The sequence below is a fragment of the Dasypus novemcinctus genome, chromosome 2 (genome assembly GCF_030445035.2).
Source record: "Dasypus novemcinctus isolate mDasNov1 chromosome 2, mDasNov1.1.hap2, whole genome shotgun sequence".
In the NCBI taxonomy this organism is placed as follows: domain Eukaryota; kingdom Metazoa; phylum Chordata; class Mammalia; order Cingulata; family Dasypodidae; genus Dasypus; species Dasypus novemcinctus.
In genome coordinates, this window is record NC_080674.1 from 191,552,116 (window position 1) to 191,573,371 (window position 21,256).

Sequence of the window (21,256 nt, forward strand, 5' to 3'; positions counted from 1 at the left end):
ACTCCTCCTGCTTTCAGTTGTAGACACTCTAGGCTTCTTGGTGCGGTGGTTGACCTTCTTCAACTCCATGTTAGCTGAGTGGGGTAAGTCCAATAAATCAGAGTGTAGGAGCTGAAGTCTTTTGAGGCTCTGGGCCTGGGTATCATATTGTCAGTCCAGAGATTCAAATCCCCTAAATATATCTTAAGCCCCAGCACCAACTACAATTCCAGTAAAGTAGCATGCAAGTCTTGTGAAAAGAGATCCCCTCCGAGTCCAGTTCCATCACGCCGAAACATCAGCTCCAAAGAAGGGCCATCTGACATGGCAGTGAACCCCATTTGCCATGACCATAGAACCCGTGGGTCTCTTTAGCCCTCAAAAGAACCAATACCTGGGGTTGTATCTACTTTATCTGTCTCTTAGACTCTGCTCAGTTGTGCATAAGGGCATTCCTTCTGACAACCTCCAGACTCTTTTTTAGAGACTCGTAGCCTTATAAATTCATTTCTCCTTTCCATTTCCCCCTTACATTAGGTCAAACAGCATTTTGAAGTCATTTTATTATATGTAGACAGGGATATTCTGCTGATCCACATTGAACCTTTAATTCAAAGTCATTTTCTAGTTGCATCTTCAGCTGGTATGTGGTAGTGATCCCTTGGTGCCAGGGAGGCTCATCCCCAGGTGTCATGTCCCACGCTGGGGGGAATGCACTGCATCTACATGCTGAGTTTGGCTTCGAGAGTGGCCACATTTGAGTAACATGAAGGCTGTCAGGAGGAAACTCCCAGGCACAGTGCTACTCTAGGCTTTGTTCTTATTGCAGGTGTATAGGATCACAAGCATAGCCATTAGTATCAGGAACCCACTGTTGGGCCCTCATTCCTTCCTGGTTCTTACCTTTGCACCTGGGGGACTGCCGCTGCTCCCCCAGGGTCCACGACAGAGACCCCCCGGCCAGGAACCCAGTACCCCCCCAGCTGTTGTTTTTAATTGTTTCCACGATGAGTATATCTAAACATTACCATGTACCCTGGACATATGCCCTGTATAACTCCCTGTCAACCATATATAGCCTGTCCATAACATCCCATATCAGTATTCCTCCGCCGCCATTGTTGAACCACTCTGTGATCCAAAGCTTCCTGTAAAGTGAATCCCAACATAATGTCAGTTTCCCTTACTAGTAAAATGGAATATAGCGATGAGTTTAAAGGTTAGATCTAGAGTACATATTGATTTGGAAAAATTTCTACATCCTATCTTTTTCTTTTTTCTTTTTCTAATTATTGAGCTTCTCTTCACAAGAGTCTTAGATCACAGAGAATTTAACTTTGTTAAGTTGACTTTATTTTTCAATATGAATTCTCTAGTATTTAGTATCTGGAACTACTGTTGAAGGGTGACCACACTTCACACCACACAGACTCTGATGCATAATAATTTCTGCTTCCTCACATAGGTAGCATTCCTAGGGTTTTTTTCCCCTGCGTGTGGAATTTGTAAGGCATACTGAATGGTTTCTCCTATTGAATAAGAGCTGAGCTATCCCTGAAGGCTTTCTCACGTTTGTTGCATTTGAATGTTTTATCCCCAGCATGAATTAAATGTTCCAGTGAAAATGAATTTCTGGATGGTTTTTCCACATTTATTAAAATTACTGGATTTTTCTCCAATGAGTTCTCTAAGGCAGCATAAGATTACATTTTGTTATAAGCTTTCCCCACTTATCTATAGTTTTTCTACCTGTGTCTGATGAGTTGAAACTTGTACAGAGTCCTTTTATATTAGTTACATTTATATGCTTTCTCATAAGTGATATATTTATTAAGCTTTGTCATCACATTTATTACATTTTTGTTGTTGTTGTTCTTTGGAAATTTCTATGTCATCACATTCATTATCTCTCACATTAGTCAGTGACTTCTTATTAAATAAATGCAATGTTTCTCTAAAGTTTGACTTGGGTTTTCTGGTGCTTCTTTATATAGTCATCAAATTGCAAGACTCCCTCTATAATGGAAACAAATGCATAATTCCAAGTGAATCTTTCCACCATTATTTTAGAGAATAAAACTTTTTCAGAATACTCTTTGTAACATTGACACCTTTTAATCTAAATATGAAAGAAATCCTAAGTGTAAATATTTCTCATCTCTTGGGCTTGGAAGTGAAATAAACTTTTCCAGTGTAGACAGAGAGAAGCAGAATATTGCTAGTACATTTGGAGGTCTCAGAGATGGCCTTGCAACCTATGGAGACAAGGTTAAAGAAATACAAAGAGTGGGCATCAAGAAGGGGTAAGGCTCTGAGTTAAGAGAATGGGGAGAGACCAAGTAGGGAGATTGGAGGAATAAGCAAAAGTCTAGACAGACAAACCAGGGGAAGGATTGTATTTAGATATTTTAAGCCTCATCATGTAATTTGTGGATTATTATGTCAGAATACTAAGTAGTCTTTCTGCTTCCTGTGTCTCTCTGCTCTTCTCCCTCCCACACAGTGATATCAAAATTATCTTCCCACATTTTCCCACGTTTATATGAACATTATGATAGTCCCAGTCCTTTTCCAGCACCTCCATCTGGTCGTGATTAATTTTCATATTTACCTGCAGGCTTAGAAACAGAAATAGGAGGGAGGATATGTTATTCTACAGGATCATGGCTCACGCTCTGTTCACCAATATAATCTGGCAGATTAACTATCATTAGGTTATTCTATAAGAGCTCTTGAATGCTGACTTTATTTTCAGTATCAATCCCTGAGTTGTTCTTCCATTTCTGATTTGCTGGACAGGGAAACTTTCTAGGTTTACAATCCTTGTTGTGCCCCTGCCACTGTATTCTTCGTGAACTCAGATTTCACATCTTGAAGTTCCATCATGGTTAAGATTCTTGAGGTCAGCTCAAGCTGTGCAACATACCAGAGGGTGCTCTTGGGCAAAATAAGTAGCCTCTCCCACAATCACTGACAGCCAGTCTCCTAAACAGCTGAATTCTATAGAGATGTCCAAATCATTGACCCCCACCCCCATGTATGCTGATCTTCCCAGTCCTACCAATCACTGCCCACTCAGACCCCACTCATTAACCAAACACCATAACTGTCACAGAACCCACTACAGATTCTTGGGTCCCCCCATTCACTGATCCCTACAGACTGCTCATTCATTAATGCTTTGACAAATATCATTGGGTACCTACTCTGTACTAGGCACCTGGGATACATCAGTATGCAAAATAGACAAGGATTGTTCCCCTCATGGAACTGACATGGGAGAGAGGAGACAAACAATATGCCATATATAAGATGAATAAATAAATTACATTGTATGTTAAAAGGTGACAAGTGGCATGGAAAAAAATAAAACAGTAGAGCAGGTTAAGGGGAATAGGGAAGACCAGAGGGGAAGGGCTGCAATTTCAAATGGACTAATCCAGTGTACACTTCACTGAGAAGGCTGAATTTGCAGATGGGGAGCAGTGAACCATTGTGATATCTGGGCAAAGAGCACCTAAGCAGATGGAGCAGCCAGTACAAAGACCCTAGGGCAGAGATATTCCTGGTATGTTTAAGGGATAGCAACGAGGCTGGTGCAGAGTGAGGAGAGGGAAACAATGTGAGAAAGGAAGGAAAGGTAATGGAGGTATATCATATCAAATCTTGTAGGTCATTATTATTGTGGACTTTTATTCTAGATGGGCTAGGAGACACTTGAGGATTACATTGGGAGATTTTGAGATTTTGAGAGGAGTTGGCCTGACAGAAGGACCACTGTAGCTACTATGTTGAGAGCAGACTGTAAGGGAAATTGGAGGTAATTAGGAAGCTAGTGCAGTAATTTGGACAAAAGATGATAATGGCTTGCACCATGATATCAGGGGAGTTAATGAGAACTGGTATGGTTAAAAATTCCGAAGGTAAAGCCAACAGGATTTCTTCATGGATTGTTTGGGGGGCTGGTGATGGTTTGAGCAGGGCTGTAGTGAAAGGAAAGACAGAAAATAAAAGAATATTGACTCCAAGGTTTTTCACTATAGGGAAGAATGGAATTGCCATCAGCTGAGAGGAGGAAAGCTAGAGGATGAATATGGCTGGAGTGGAAAATAAGTTCAGTTTTGGACACACTGAATTTGAGATACCTATTTATTTAAATGAAGAGGCGGAGTAGGCTATTGGCTATTGAGTTGGAGTTCAAGGGAGAGGATTGCTTTAAATTTTAAAAGTCATTATATATAGGGAAGCGGACTTGGCTCAGTGGTTAGGGCGTCCATCTACCACATGGGAGGTCCGTGGTTCAAACCCCTGGCCTCCTTGACCCGTGTGGATCTGGCCCATGCGCGGTGCTGATGCGCGCCAAGGAGTGCCATGCCATGCAGGGGTGTCCCCTGCGTACAGGAGCTCCACACGCAAGGCGTGTGCCCATAAGGAGAGCCGGCCAGCATGAAAGAAAGTGCAGCCTGCCCAGGAATGGCGCCTCCCTCACGGAGAGCTGACACAAGATGACACAACGAAAAGAAACAGATTCCCGTGCTGCTGACAACAACAGAAGCGGACAAAGAACACGCAGCAAATAGACACAGAAAACAGACAACTGGGGCAGGGGGAGGGGGTGTAGGGAAGGGGAGAGAAATAAATCTTTTTAAAAAGTCATTATATAGATTCATTCAATTTATGAGACTCAATGAGATTAGTAAGAGACTGCATGTAGACAAAGACAAGGAACAAGGATTACGTTCTGGGTCACAGAAACATTAAGAGATCAGACCTCACTTGTCTTAATCATAATTCCATATGGGCTCCAAAATAAGTCATAAATGACCCCTACAGCCTGTAATCATCCACCCCACAAACTCTAAATGATTAGAAATACCAGAAATCTGGGCTCTCAATCACTGACCACTGCAACTTGTAGATCTTAGAACTGGGTACTTTGCACATTTTATTTTCAGAAAGACACACTGTTAATCCTTATGGCAACATTTTTAAGGATAGTGAAGGATGGTATACAGGGAACATCTAGAACATGGAAGGATATGTCAGTACTATCAAATACTGGCACTTGAAGAGGATGGTCATTAACACATCTGAGGAACCCTTGAGTGATGAGAAACAACCAAGCCTTCTATTTTTTTCCCCCTTTCACAAACTGGTATAAAAGTAATCCAAGTAAAAATATTATCCAAAGTATATTTTCTAGGAATTTAGGTGGGCTAGGAAAGCTGGGAACCCTCCAACTATAAGGATAGAGTGGGGTGGGAGAGCTATTTCCATACTGTCTTGCTGGCTAATCCAAAAGCATATGGGAGGGAAGTGCAAAATGAATGCAGAAGGAGAGGAATTAGATACCTGGAGGATACTATATTCTGAGATTGAATGTTTGAATTAAATACAGAGTAATTATTTTTCCCACCAAATGCATGCACATAGCTTAGGGCTACTTGTTGCAAGACTCTGAGACTTACAGATACCTGGGAAACCAAGTCTGCAATCGGTTTGAGGTGCCATTTTAAAAGCAGACAATGAGAGTAGCCAATGTAACTCAGTGGTTGAGCACTTCCCACATACGCTGTCCTGGGTTCAATCTCCAGCCCCCAGTACATAAACAAGCAAACAAACAAAAAAGCAATGTATATGGAGGAAGGCAACATCTTCAGGAGATGCTGCTGTTAAAGTTAAGAACTTAGTTGGATAGGGAGCACCCATATACTAAGTCAATCAGCTGAAGTTAAGGAAGAACTGACAAGAGAGGATTAGAGAAACTTGAAAGGGGAAAAAGTAATTTGTTCACCAAAGAGTGAGGAGTTTCAGTGACTGTTCAAAGGGAGTCCATAGACTTGAAGAATGTAACAAAGGTTAGATGCTAATCTACTCAGAGTGGAATAGGCACTTCCAATGGCTCTGCCCATTGGGCAATAAAAGAACTGATATAGGAGGGGAGTCCAAGGTTTGCTTCTCTGGATTTTTTAAAATTGAAGTTCAGAAAAGGGAGTAGGGTGACTGGCATCACATATAAGCCCAAAACTTTCTCTGCCATATGCACAAACTCATACTGAAATGGCATGGATATGGGTATTTCCTTTGCCATGTACACTGCCTTTGTGAATTATGCAGAGGAAGGAGTAGTGGAGAGTGGGTCAGATGTGTGAAAAGGGGGTTGCTTTAAGAAAGAACATTACCAGCTCACAAACTCTGCTACCCTTATGGGTCCCAAATAGTGGTCCTGCGGCTTCTGTCATAGGGAATTTCTATGTGGCCAATCAATAGACTAGAAAAGCAAGGTACAGGATGAACTGCTTTCCCAGAGAATCACTGGATGTCTTGGGATTAATCTGGTTGAAGGGGTGGTGGTGGTGGTGGAGAAAAGTCTTAATAATTCCTGAAATCTTCTTTAACACCATGCCCATCATCTGGTACAAGAGATCAAGGCTGAGAAACTCTATCACAGAATTCTTAAAAGTGCACTTTCATGGATTGAGCCAAACGTGATGCTGGGGTAGGTCAGATTGCCCAGGTGGTCACAGAACTTCAAACCTGAAGAGTACAAAAGAATAGCATACAGGCCAACAATGGCTCCCAGGGATGAATGAAGAGGCAAACCAGAGGTTCAATTTCATAAAACCCAAGCCTGATAGGAGAAGAGCTCAGGGAAAGTGGATTGTAATCTCAGATGGAGGGCCTTCAGCCTACAGTGATTCTCTTGGAGGCATAGCATATGGGACCATCATTGGAATGAATGAGGTTTTTAAGGTGCTAGGAGGCCTTAACCCTAAAGGGCTAGTGCAACTGCAGGCACAGACCAAGTGGTGGTATCACTCAGGCTTTCATTAAAAACACATAAAAAACTCAGCTTAGAAACATGTTTGTTTGGAATTTGAGGTAAGGCAGTGGTATTAAGGGCCTGGCAGGACATATGGACAGTACTGAAGGCAGATGTCTGCAGCAGTTAGCATGGTTTTTCAAGTTTACTTGGGAGGCTGGGGCTACCAGCTGAGTGATGCTGAGATGAACACATGTGGGCATAGGGCAGACGGCCCCATGGAACCTCTTGAAATGCCACTTCACACGCAGTTCAGTAGGGGAGAAAGTAAGAGTTGTTGACCACCTAAAGGAGATACCTGCCCACGCAGGGGGTCTTTATTAGATGAAGCTAAATTTAGAAAACAACTTGGGTACTGAAGCTGCTGCAAACTTCCAATTGCTGTTTCAACCTAGTCTACTGGGTTCCACCATGATATAGATCATCTTCTTCTGTGACTTTGAGCTGAGATGTAGCACTTATAGAACCCAGTGGTTGCCCAACTTGATGGACAGCTGCCCAACTTGATGGACAGCACTTCCACAGACCGGGAACTTGCCCACTTTGCTTCCTAGAATGAACATTGACTTGCCTTTTCATTTTCACTGGGTGGTATATTCCAGCTTGCAGTATGGGGTTCCCCCTTTCTGTAATGAGGAAGGGGACAGTGCCACCAGAGGTTGTCTGTGTGAAGGCACACAGATGTTATTTCCTCTTTGCATTGAAGGAATAAAGATGAAGGAACTGTACCTGCAGGACAAAAAAATCAAACTTTTGGGCATGGACACTGATTGCTTCTGCCAGAGAATATCAGTGATGCTGTTGATCATCTATGAAATGACTCAATATGCTACTCACCACTGTCAGAATGGGATGGTCTTTAAGGTGTGCAGTGCCCAGATGGAGAGGTAATGAACACTGTCAAATGCAGAGGCAGAAATTCAAAGTTCTCTGCTTTTCCTCTGAACATAGTTTAATACCTTCAGAAACCTGGACAAAGGCAGGGAAAGGACCAGGCTACAGCTGTTTGATATTTGGGGAGTAGCAAATTACTCTGAAGGATGACTGCCCCCTTAAAGGAATGGGGTCTCACTGCTTAAGTCAGATGCATATAAGGAAGTGGCAGGGCTCGGTGTCAGTGGTCCAGAACACATCTAGGTGACTGGGACCCTCGTGCCTGAAGGTGTGTGCCCCTGAGTGCAGAGTGAAGACTGACTGCAGTGCCGGGTGGGGGAATGGCTACACAGACTCAGGCCCCTATTTTAGGTATGGCAGCAGGGTCAGAGTCAAGCTGAGGCCCAGAGAGACTGTTTAACTCAAAAAGTTTAATCAAATTCTGTCTCCTGGACAGGGGAGTTTGGATGCAAAATCCAGGATCATGGACTGTGTTCGAGGTCAGATCACCACACTTCCCAGGGCAAATGAGGTAGTGATAAGAGACGCCATGGTAGCAGTCAGGAGTTACTAAATCAAAAGAGGGACACAACATTTCAATGAATTATTTCAGGAGAATACAGGTGACAGGGCAGACTAGGGAGATCTGACAATGATGATTTCATGTAGAATAGGAAAATATAATTTAAATAATTCTTGCATTGATGAATTGGTGACTGCATTTTTAAACTGGATGTCAGGAATGTGGGTGAAGGATAAAACTAAGCATTCCATTAAAGGTGCAGCCCTCTTATGTAAGAGAATGAAGCAGAGTGAATCACTTCCATATCATTTTCTTACTTTTTTTGTCCTTTTGCTGAAAATTTGATATTTCTTAATAGCCAAATGTAATTTCAATAAACCAGTACCTATATTGCTCATGAAACTCCATTTTGGTTCTGGCATTTGCCAGTTCAGACTAATTATACAGGACTCTTAATTCAACTGAGGCAATACTAAGTAAACTATGAGGAGTGCTTGCCATTCTAAATTCTCAAAACCCACAATTTTGAGAATCTTGACTCTCAGTAAATAAAATCACACTGTTGATGTAAGCTTTTTTAGAGAAAAGTTATTCTCTAGAATGGATTCTCTAACATTCAATAAAGTCTCAAAGCTGTCTCATATAAACTGCATTCATATCATTTTTCTCCAATATGATGTCTCTGATGCTGAATGAGGTTTGCAGTCTGGTTGAAGGCTTTCCCACATTTATTGCATTTATAGGGTTTCTCTCCTGTGTGAATCCTCTGATGCTGAGTGAGGTGTGTGCTTCGTATAAAGGCTTTCCCACAGATTTTACATTTGTAAGGCTTTTCTCTAGTATGAATTCTCTTATGTTGGGTAAGGGCTGAGTGGTCACTGAAGGCTTTCTCACATATATTACATGTATAAGGTTTTTCCCCAGTATGAATTCTCTGATGTTGGGCAAGGGCTGATTGGTCCCTAAAGGCTTTCTCACACAAACCACATCTGTAGGGTTTCTCTCCAGTATGAATTTTACGATGTCGAGCAAAAGACGAATTATCCCTGAAAGCTTTCCCACATTCATTGCATTTATAGGGTTTCTCTCCAGTATGAATTCTCTGATGTTCAGTAAGGGAAGAGTTCACTCTGAAGGCCTTCCCACATTCATTACATTCAAAGGGTTTCTCTCCAGTGTGAATTCTCTGATGCTGAAGAAAACTTGTACTTTGATTGAAAGCTTTCCCACATTCATTACATTTATAGGGTTTGTCTCCACTGTGAATATTCTGGTGTTTGGTAAGATGTGCCCTGCAGACAAAGGCTTTTTCACATATATCACATTTAAAAGGTTTCTCACCAGTATGTATTCTATGATGGTGGGCAAGGTGTATGCTTCGGATAAAAGCTTTTCCACATAAGTTGCATTCAAAAGGCTTCTCTCCAGTATGAATTTTCTGATGGTAAGTAAGTGAGGAGCTCACCGAGAAGGCTTTGCCACATTCCTTACATTCATAAGGTTTCTCACCAGTGTGAATTCTTTGGTGATGGATAAGGTGTGTACTCTGGTGAAAGGCTTTCCCACATTCTCTACATTCATATCGTTTCTCTTTAATGTGAGTTTTCAGATTTGCATTAAGGTTTTCAGTATGAATTTTCTGATGCTTATTAAGGGTTGAACTTTTGGAGAAGACTTTTCCACACTCACTACACTCAAAGGCTTTTTTGCTAGACTGAACTCTCTGACTCTGAATAGAAGATGAGCTCATGGTGCAGCCCTTCCCAGATTCATTACATTCCTGGTCACTGACCCCTGACAGGGTTTTCTGGTGAGTGACAACCACTTGCTGCAAATTTATCTCCTGGCCTCCATGCTGCTCTTCTAATAGGCGATCACATTTCCAGTGACCATCTCCAGTGACTCTTTCCTTTACCTTCCATTGACCCAATTCTTCTTCAGGAATAGCTACCTTGTGAGTGACTTTTGTATTCACAGGAAGAGTCATCCAGCCTGAAAGACATAAAGAAAAGTGTTTGTTTTACCCTGGTAAAGTAGCCAGTTGTGATGAGATGATGCACCTTTATAGTACCAACAGAGAAGTTACAGATTTGAAAATGTTCTTGAGTGAAGATAAGAAAGGAAAGAGGAGGAGATGAAGAAAAGATTATGTCAGGAAGGGGTTGATCTACTATATAATGTGTAAAGCAGGGGAGCTTGAGAACTTGAGCTCAGAAGTCACAGACCTGGGTTGGAATCCTGAGCACAATACTTTTCTTTGTGTTCATGGAGAAGTTACCTGACTTTCTAAGCCTCAAAAAAAAAACAAAAAAAAAAAACCACCTGGTACAGGTCACACTATGCTAACACAGAAAGTAAGAATGTACACTGCTCTATTCTAGTGATATCATCTTTAATACAAATAATCCAGTTGTTTTCTAAAGAAACCACTGAAATCAGAGGTCTATACTTAGTAGAATAAAATTCAACTCAAGAGAACTATCAAAATCAATATTTTTGTTTTATACACTCATTTTAGCATTCAGATAGAATAAAAATGTAGGCTGTTTAAAGGCTGTGTGAAATGCAGATATATACTAATGAAATTAGGACAGCGCTTAGAAGGAAGCAATATCTTCAAACCTGTATAAATAACGTGACATCTATTATATATGAAGAAAACGTACCATGAGGATGTATACATGAGCAAAGAAAATTAGGACCAAAGCAGCAAATTTGCCAGAACATACTCGGTTTGTCTAGGAAGGAAAGGCCCTGGATCTGAGAGAAAGGAGTACACTGGTCACTACAAATGGGATTATACAACTGGTATGGGAACCATGGCCCATCAATTATCTGATAAAATGACTTCTCTCCATGAACACAAACCCTATGCTTACTCAACAAACTTCTCACATGGTTTCATGGTTCCTTCAATATTAATAAGTATGGTTCACGATTGCATATTAGTGTTCTGTCTGTACTTGTGAGTATCCAAATTTTAACTTGTCTATTTAAGATTTTGTACTAAGAAATGCAAAGTCTAAACACAAATGACACAAATTTGTCCTATGATATCTTATCAAGAACAGGCTTTCCTCAATCCTTCTTCTCGTTCACCCTAGAAAATATTCTCCAAAGAGCTACAATAAACAAACAAGCAAAGAAGCAAAAAACTCCTTTATTTATCTGGAAAGTAAAATGAAACAGGTAAATTTTAAAGCTAAAATCTTGTTGAACTCTTAATAATATATCTTGTGTAAAACAAAGAATGGTCACCGTTCAACACCAATATTGCCAAGCCTCAAAATTTTACAGACTGACTTCCACTTCTGGCCATGATAGAGTAGCCTATGGTAGACTAACACTCCTGCACTAAAGAACCAGAAAATCTGAATTAAAAAAAAAATCTGTCTGAACATACTAGATGTTACCCAAGGCAACCAAAACTTCAGTGTCTGGTAGAGAAGGGACGTGCAGTGATCCATGCATTTTGTGGTTTTCCCCCCATATAATTTACTGAAATCTTCAGCTGCCCAGGGAAAAAGACCAAAGCTAACAATAAATCTAGAATTTTCTATAGTTTTATGGTTCTGTGGAGCCAAAAACTGGAGTTTCAAGGAGGAGCAGTCCTTGTATTGGCTCTCACTTGGGACTCTTGGAGGTCTACAACCTAGGAGTAAGGGCAAATAAGTAAGTTCACTGGACTTACCCAGGTCATCTAACAGGGAGGTGAAGATGATCAAATACCACACCAGGGAATCAAGAGTGCCAACAACTGCAAGCAGAGGAACTGCAGCCATCATCCATGTGGAATCTAAGTCCCCTCTTGGTCTAGAGGTGAAGTGGACATCACCATCCCAGGGTCCACAGAATGGAGGAATAAATTATGGATTAGAGTGGACTTACTGATATTCTACTATAAAATTATTGTGACTAGTAATAGGAGAAATTGTACCATTGAGGAGGAGAAAGTGACCGTAGTAGTTGCTGAGGGCAGGGAGAGGGAAGAAGAGATGTGATATGGGGGCATTTTTGGGACTTTGAGTTGCCATAAATGATATTGCAGGGTCCAATTATGGACTTTATATATCCTGCCTTAACCTACTGAATGTACTGGGGATGAGTGTGAACTACAGGGTAAACTATTATCCATGTGGTGCAGCAGTGCTCCAAAATGTGTTCACTGAGTGCGATGAGTGTGCCACAATGATGGAAGAGGTTGTTGGTGTGGGAGGAGTGGGGTGGGGGTGGTGGGAGGTATACAGGAACCTCTTATATTTTTTACTGTAATATTTTTGTGTGTGTGATGTATATATCTTAAAAAAATACAGTTTACAAAAATGATGGGGTGGGGGTGGGGAGAGGGATATATGGGAACTTCTTATTTTTTATGTTTTTTAATGTAACATTCTTTGTGATCTATTAGCTTTAATAAAAAAAGTATGAAAAAAAAAAAAAAAAAAAAAGAGGTAGGATAAGCTTTACAAACACTTCCACCCAACTTCCAGCTAACAGAGTCCCAGGGTGGATGAAGGTGGTTTGCCGATACTCTAGCTCCCTACCAGAGGGGAAGGTAAATCTTCTCTATAGAATATTATCCATAATATTATCCAGAGCCTCTATGCTCCTTCAATAGAATGTCAGTAATTCAATCCAAAAGTATCAAATTAACTAGAAATTGAATCAAGAGAAAAAAAAAAATTAAAAAGACCCAAAGAACCAAGAAAAGTTATCAGATAAAATAACTGTGATTCTTGAACATACTGTTCAAGAAAATGGACATGAATGAGAATTACAACAGACAACAGGAACAAAAGAATCAAGTGGGAATTCTAGAACTCTAAAATACAGGGAAGTGGATGTGGCTCAAGTAGTTGGGCACCCACCTATCGCATGGAAGGTTCCGGGTTCAGTTCCCCATGCCTCCTAAAAAGAATGAAGAGCAGACAGAGAGAGTACATAACAAATAGACACAGAGAGCAGACAGCAAGTGCAAACAAGGGCTGGAGAGAAATAAATCTTTTTTTTTAAAAAAAGGAAAAATACAATAATTGAAACTAACAACTCAGAAGATATATTTAATGATATAATGGACACAGCAGAAGAAAGGAATAGTGACCTAGAAAATATGTGAGCAGAAAATAACCACAGAAAAGCAAGGAAAAAAACAAAAACAAAAAGGAGGCATATAGGACAAGGTGAAAAGGTTGAATATTTGTGTGACTGGAGTTCTGCAATGGGAGGAGAGAAAAAATGGAGTAAAACCATTGTTTCTAAAGATAAAGGCTGAAAAGTGAAATTTGAGTAGAATTGTAAACTTCAAGCAGGATAAATACAAAGAAAACCTATTATTCACATCACAGTAAAACTAATGAAAACCAAACAAAATCTTGAAAGGTACTCAAGAAAGATACATTAACTTCAAAGGAACAAAAATAATACTGACAGCTGCCTTTGCAACAAAAACAATGGAAGTCCTATGACAATGAATTAACACCTTAAATGTTGAAAGAATAATTGTCCAACTAGAATTCAATATAAAGAGAAAATAATCCAGGAAGTGGACTTGGCCCAGTGGTTAGGGAATCCGTCTACCACATGGGAGGTCCGCGGTTCAAACCCTGGGCCTCCTTGACCCGTGTGGAGCTGGCCCACGTGCAGTGCTGATGCGCGCAAGGAGTGCCCTGCCATGCAGGGGTGTCCCCCGCGTAGGGAAGCCCCACGGGCAAGGAGTGCGCCCCGTAAGAAAAGCCACCCAGTGTGAAAGAAAGTTCAGCCTGCCCAGGAATGGCGTCGCACACACAGAGAGCTGACACAAGATGATGCAACAAAAAGAAACACAGATTCCCATGCCGCTGACAACAACAGAAGCAGACAAAGAAGAACACGTAGCAAATAGACACAGAGAACAGACAACTGGGGCATGGGGAGGGGAGAGAAATAAATAAATAAATAAATCTTAAAAAATAAAAAGAGAAAATAATCCTAAAAAGTAAAAATGAAATAAGGATATTTCCATACAAATAAAGCAGAGATGTATCATCAGCAGACCAATACTAAAACAATAACAGAAAGGAAAATATCACAGGTGAAAAAATGGCAATGTAAGAAGGAATACACACTAATGAAAAGAATAACTATGTGGATAAAAAATAATACTGACTATACAGAACAATAATTATAATGGTGAAGAGTTGAAATTATATGTAAAATTAAAATATATAGTAAAAATAATAAAAGGAGAAAGAAAATACAGTTAATGTTTTAAGGTACTAGCACTATCTGGAAATTATTAAGAGTAAAAATTTATATTAGAATGATAATAAGCTGGTTTTACTTATTAGACTTACCACTAAACAAGTAGCTAAAGAAGGCAAATTAACAAGCTAATATAGGGTGAAAATGTAATAATAAAAATATTTACTCCAAGAGAATATAGGAAATAAGATGAAAAGGAACACAAAGCAAGAAAGTAAAATAGAATATGGATATTAAGATAACAGACATCAAATTCCATACATAATGAGTAATTGGTCAAAATTATCCAATAAATTGGATAATTGGATTTAACAAAGAACAAAATCCAACTAAATGCTGCTTAGAAGAGAAGTACCAAAAATATAGAAAGAGAAATGTGAAAAAAAAAAAATAAAGAAATATACATCATGCAAAAACTAATCAAAAGAAAGGTGATATACCTAGACTTCTATCAGGCAAGTTAATGTTAGAGAAAGCAGACTTTAAGATATTTCATATTGACAAAAGTTTCAATTTTCCAGGAACAAATAACAAATCTAAATTTGTAAACATCTTTTAATATAACTTTGAAATGTATGAAATGAAAATTGAGAGAATGAAAAGGAAAAGTAGACAAATCAAGGATCATAGTAGAAAATGTTCACAGACCTTTCTCAATAACTCAGAAATCAACCCGTTAGAATAGGGACCTCAATAATCCAATAAACAAAGTTGACCTAATTGATATATTTAGAACACTATACCCAACAATGACAGAATACACATTATTTTCAAGAGCATACAGAATATTTATCAAAGCTGACAATATAATGGGCCATGAAGCAAGTATGAACATATTTTACAGGACTGAAGAAATTCAGAAATATATAATTTCAGAAATATATTTTCTGAATTTAGTGGAATTAAGCCATAAAAAAAATAAGATGAAAAAAAAAAAAACCAGAAGATCCACAAATGATTCTACAGCAAGAACACGTTTTTTAAACAACCCATAGATCAAAGAGTAAATCACAATAAAAATTAGAAAACATTTTGAACTGAAGGTACATTTGGAAGTAGGGTAAGGGTGGGATGAGGATTGGTTTAAGGTCAGTTTAAGGAAAGTTTAGGTCCCCAGATCTCCTCACCAATTCAAGAGATGGAGGGCTTTCCTCTCCCAACGTGGCAAAAGATTGGCAGTTTGTTCTGGAGAGAGTAAAACAAACCTCTGGACTGAAGGATACCAGTATAGCTGGTGGCAGGAGAATTGTACTAAAAACTCAGGCCACACTCACCCCACTCAGAGCTTCCAGAAGGGACTCTGGCCCTCCCACTCTTCAATTTGAAAACAATCAGGGATTGTTAGATATGTGAAGAAAGCCTCTAACAAGAAAGAGACACCAAAATAATCAAACAGAAAATTAGAGGTAAACTGAGCCTATGAAGGGAACAGAAAAAGATTTCTGAAAATCTATTACTATCTTATAAAGTAATATATTTTAACTGTAAAACATGAATAGGATCTTATTGAAAAAGGAATATTCCAAGAAACAAGGGCTCTTTGAAATAAAAAATGATTGTAGAATTTCAAAACAATACAAAGCTCTGCTTTAAACCATTAGAAAACCAAGAGAAAAAAATATATGAAACTGCTTTTAGATAATGGACAAATGGCTTTGAAGGATGGTGTTTGATATGGTTATGAATTCCAAAAATAGATATTGGATTATGTTTGTAATCTGATCTGTACCTGGGCATGATTGAGTTATGATTAGGGCATTGAGTCCCCACCCACCAAGAGGTGGGGACTCACAGATAAAAGGCATGGCCAAGAACAGAGTTGGGGGTTTCTGATGTTGGAGTTTGATGCTGAAGACTTAAGCTGCAGCCCTGGGAAGTCAGCAAGCAGAGGAGAGAGAAGCCAGCCCCAGGAAGAAAGGAACCTTGAACCCAGAGAAAAGCAAGCCCCAGGAATGTAGGAACCCAGGAAGCCTGAACCCTCACAGACGTCAGCAGCCATCTCGCTCCAAACAGACTTTGGTGAGGGAAATAACTTATGCTTCATGGCCTGGTATCTGTAAGCCCCTACCTCAAATAAATACCCTTTATAAAAACCAACCAATCTCTGGCATTTTGCATCAGCACCCCTGTGGCTGACTATTACAGATAGTGAGCCCTGAAAGAAGAGCAACATATGAGGAAGGCCGATATTGCCCCAGCATTCTCCCTGGAGGGGTTTCCAAGTCATAGCATAGGCGCAAAACACAACACAGGAGGTAATGAATTGAAGAGACAGAGATGAGGGTTTGGGGAGGCAGAAGCAGTTAAAATCTGTGCGCCACTGAAAAAAAGAAAGGTGCAGAAACTGAATTCATAATTTAAAACCTTCCCCAAAGAAAACTGCTGGCCCAGAAACCGTAACTGGTTCTACCAAACATTTAATGAGGAAATAACACCAATTCTAAACAAATTTTCCCAGAAAACAGAAGAGCAAGGGAAACTTTCCAATTTATTTTATGAGGCTTATATTACTTTGATACCCAAAACAAAGGTATTACAAGAAAAGAAAACTATAAGCAAAAATCCCTCTTGAACAGAGACGCAAAATTCCTTAATTTGGGAGTGGGTATAGCTTACTGGTTGAGAGCCTGCTTCCCATGCACGAGGTCCTGGGTCAATCCCCAGTACCACCAAAAAAAAAAAAATCCTTAATTTAAAAGATAAGAATGAGAAGCCTTGCCCAAATCAAGAGGACAGAGTGAGACATTTCAGGGCTGTGTTCCCCCACAGAAGCTTTGAACAACCAACAAGAACTAGCAGAAACATCTTTCTTAAAGTTCCAAAACAAAACAAACAGATAAAGGAGTCAGTAACATTTGATGAGCATCAAATCAGGAAAAAAGCCGGGCCTCCTTGACTCGTGTGGAGCTGGCCCATGCGCAGTGCTGATGCGCACAAGGAGTGCCGTGCCACACAGGGGTGTCCCCCGCGTAGGGGAGCCCCACGCGCAAGGAGTGCACCCATAAGGAGAGCCGCCCAGCGCGAAGGAGGGAGCAGCCTGCTGAGGAATGGCGCCGCCCACACTTCCCGTGCCACTGACGACAACAGAAGCGGACAAAGAAACAAGACGCAGCAAAAAGACAGAAAACAGACAACCGGGGGAGGGGAGGGGAATTAAATAAATAAAAAATAAATAAATCTTAAAAAAAAAAAAAAAGTGGTAGGACCTCGTGGCACTCTGGCTGGTCCATCTCCCAGCTCTCACCGGCTCCTAGTGCAGATCCCTTGTCCCACTTCTGGAGGGAGGAGAGTAACCTGCCATCACATACTGGGAGCAGGTTATGTCTGGCCTAATGTGTCTGGTAGTGGCCTGAGGGGACCTGCTGCCCTGGAACTTGTCCTGGGTATAGAGGGCATCTCACCTAACTCTCCTACAGAAAGCTGTGGGAGAGCAGTCAAGAAGCTGCTTGGGGCATGGGATTGCTGGCTGTAGGATATAAAGGGCAATGCCTTGGGGAAACCATTTCCTGGGGAAGAGGAAACATCTATATCTGTAAATAGGGGAATTCCTATGACCAAACTTACACATGTGCAATAAGGATTAGGGTGGCCCCCAAGCTTTGGCCTGGAGCGATCTCTAAACTCATTGCATGGATAAGCTCTGAAGGAGAACACTTACACAGGTCAATCCGCAAACACTGAGAAAAGTGTTTTTTTCTTCCTCTCCCTCTTTTTATTTCTGTTAGCTCCAAAAGATAGGAATAGAAGAAAACGTCCTCAATATGATAAAGGGTATATATGAAAAACCCACAGCTAACATCATATTCAATGGTGAAATCCTAAAAGCTTTCCCTCTAAGATCTAGAACAAGACAAGGATGCACACACTGCTCTTATTTAACATTGTGTTACAAGTAATTACTTGAGCACTTGGGCAAGAAAAAGATACAAAAGGCATCAAATTGGAAAGGAAGAGTTAAAAATCTCACTGTTTGCAGATGATATAATCCTATACCCTGAGAAATCTACATCAAAGCTCCTAGAGTTTATAAACGAATTCAGTAAAGTGGCAGGTTACAAGATTAATGTGCAAAAGTCAGTAACATTTCTGTACACCAATAATGAGCAATCTGCGGAGGAAATCAAGAAAAAAAATCCCATTTACAATAGCAACTAAAAGAACCAAATACCTAGAAATAAATCTAACTAAAGATGTAAATGACCTGTATGCAGAAAACTATATAACAGTTGCCCTAAAGGAAATCAGAGAAGACCTAAATAAATGGAAGAATAGTCCCTGTTCATGGAAAGGACTATCATTAAGATGTCTATCCTACCCAAACTGATCTACAGATTTAATCCCAGTAAAAATCACCACAGCATTTTTTTCATTGAATTAGAAAAGCTAACTATGAAATTTATTTGGAAGGGCAAGAGGCCCTGAATAGCCAAAGGCATATTGAAATGGAAAAATGAAATTGGAGGAATCATATTACCTGACTATAGCAGTTTGATATGGTTATGAATTCCAAAAATAGATATTGGATTATGTTTGTAATCTGGTCTGTCCCTGGGCATGATTGAGTTATGACTGGGGCTTTGACTGGGCCACATTATTAGGGCATTGAGTCCCCACCCACCAAGGGGTGGGGACTCACAGATAAAAGGCATGGCAAAGGACAGAGTTGAGGGTTCTTAATGTTGGAGTTTGATGTCGAAGTCTTAAGCTGGAGCCCTGGAAAGTAAGTACACAGGAAAGAGAAGCAAGCCCCGGGAAGAAAGGAAACTTGAACTGAGAGAAGCGAGACCCTGGAAGGGAGGAACCCAGGAAGCCTAAACCCTTACAGATGGTGGCAGCCATCTTGCTCCAACACATGAAAATAGACTTTGGTGAAGAAAGTAACTTATGATTTATGGCCTGGTATCTGTAAGCTCCTATCCCAAATAAATATTCTTTATAAAAAACAACCAATTTCTGGTATTTTGCATCAGCATCCCTTTGCTGACTAATACACTGACTTTAAAACATACGACAAAGCTACAGTGGTCAAAATTTCACAGTATAGGCACAAGGACAGACATATTGACCAATGGAACCAAACTGAGACCTCTGATATAGATACTTGCATATATAGTCAACTGATATTTGACAAGGCCACCAAGCCCACTCAACTGGGAGAGAATGGCCTCTTCAACAAATGGTGTTTTGAGAACTGGATATCCATACCCAAAAGAATAAGAGAGGAACACCATTTCACACCTTACATAAAAATTAACTCAAGAGGGATAAAAGCCAAGACCATAAAGATCTTGGAAAATAATGTAGGGAAGCATCTACAGGATCTTGTATTAGGAAATGGTTTCATCACTTTCACATACAAAGCATGAGCAACAAAAGAAAAAAACAGATAAATGGGACCTCCTCAAAATTAAAAACTTTTGCACCTCAAAGGAGTTTGTCAAGAAAGTGAAAAGGCAGCTTACTCAATGGGAGAAAATATTTGGTAACTATATATCTGATAGGGCCTAATATCCAACATATATAAAGAAATCTTACACTTAAAAAATAAAAAGCCAAACAACCCATTTAAAAAATGGGCAAGTGATTTGAATAGATACTTCTACAAAGAAGAAATACAAATGGCTAAAAAGTACATGAAAAGATGCTCAACATTACTAGCTATTAGGGAAATCAAAACTACAATGAAATATCATCTTACACCCATTAGACTGGTGCCTATTAAAAACACAGGACTACAAATGTTGGAGAGGATGTGGAAGAATGGGAACCCTCATCCAATGCTGATGGGAATGTAGAATGGTGCAGCCATTGTAGAGGACAATTCGGTGGTTCCTCAGCTAACTATAGAATTGCCATATGATGCAGCAATTCTACTGCTGGGTATATACCTAGAAGAGTTGAAAGCAAGGACATGAACAAATATATGCATACCAATGTTCATAGCAGCATTCTTCATTATTACCAAAAACTGGAATCACCCCAATGCCCATCAACAGATGAATGGATAAACAAATTGTCATATATACATACAATGGAGTATTACTCAGTGTAAGAAGGAACGCAGAAAAACTAGAAAGTGATGGCCCAGGCAAAGGAGCAAATGAAAGCATTATAAACCATCAATGAGGAAAACCAGATCTGGACATACTAAATGAAGACTTAAAAGAAATGATTCTAAATATACTCAGAAAGCTAAGAGAAAAATGGAAGAACCAAAGGAAATCAGGAAAACGATAGATGAACACAATGAGAATATCAATAGAGAGATGGAAATTATAAAAAGGAACCAAACCTAGCTAAAGGTTACAGTAACAGAAAATAAAAATTCCCTAGAGTAGTCCAAGAGTAGATTGGGGCTGGCAGAAGAAAGAATCAGTGAATTTAAGACAATTACAAATATCCAGTCTGAGGAGCAAAAAGAAGAAAGAATGAATAAAAGCACACAGACACTGAGGAATTTGTGGGGCACCATCAAGTGTATTGTGGGGGTCCCAGAAGAAGAATGAGAGAAAAGGACAGAATATTCAAAGCAATACTGACTGAAAACTTCCCAAATTTAATAAAAGACATGAATATACACAACCAGGACACTCCATGAACTCCAAACAGGATAAACCCAAATAGACCTACATTAGGGCATATTATAATCAAACTGTCGAATGCCAAAGAAAAAGAGAGAATTCTGAATGCTGCAAGAGAGAAGCAACATGTTACAAAGGAGCCTCAATAAGATTTAATGCCGATTTCACATCAGAAACCATGGAGACAAGAAGGCAGTAGAGTGACATATTTAAAGTGCTGATAGCAAAAAAATGGCA

At 39.8% G+C, this 21,256-nt stretch overlaps 1 protein-coding gene across 8 annotated transcripts in view; it reads right to left on the reverse strand.

Annotated features, from left to right (window-relative positions):
- Positions 1 to 1,608: 1,608 nt before the first annotated feature.
- The window catches only part of ZNF454 (zinc finger protein 454), a 41,620-nt gene continuing 21,972 nt past the window's right edge, over positions 1,609 to 21,256 (reverse strand). For 6 of the 8 annotated variants that reach the window (XM_058283527.2, XM_058283519.2, XM_058283485.1 and 3 more), the window contains one exon: positions 1,609 to 10,190. In XM_058283527.2, the coding sequence (XP_058139510.1) occupies positions 8,857 to 10,190 (1,334 nt within the window). In that variant the 3' untranslated portion in view covers positions 1,609 to 8,856. Of the gene's footprint in view, positions 10,191 to 11,889; positions 12,012 to 21,256 lie in introns of all 8 variants that reach the window. The other 2 variants (XM_071211357.1, XM_058283571.2) reach the window with 1 other exon arrangement.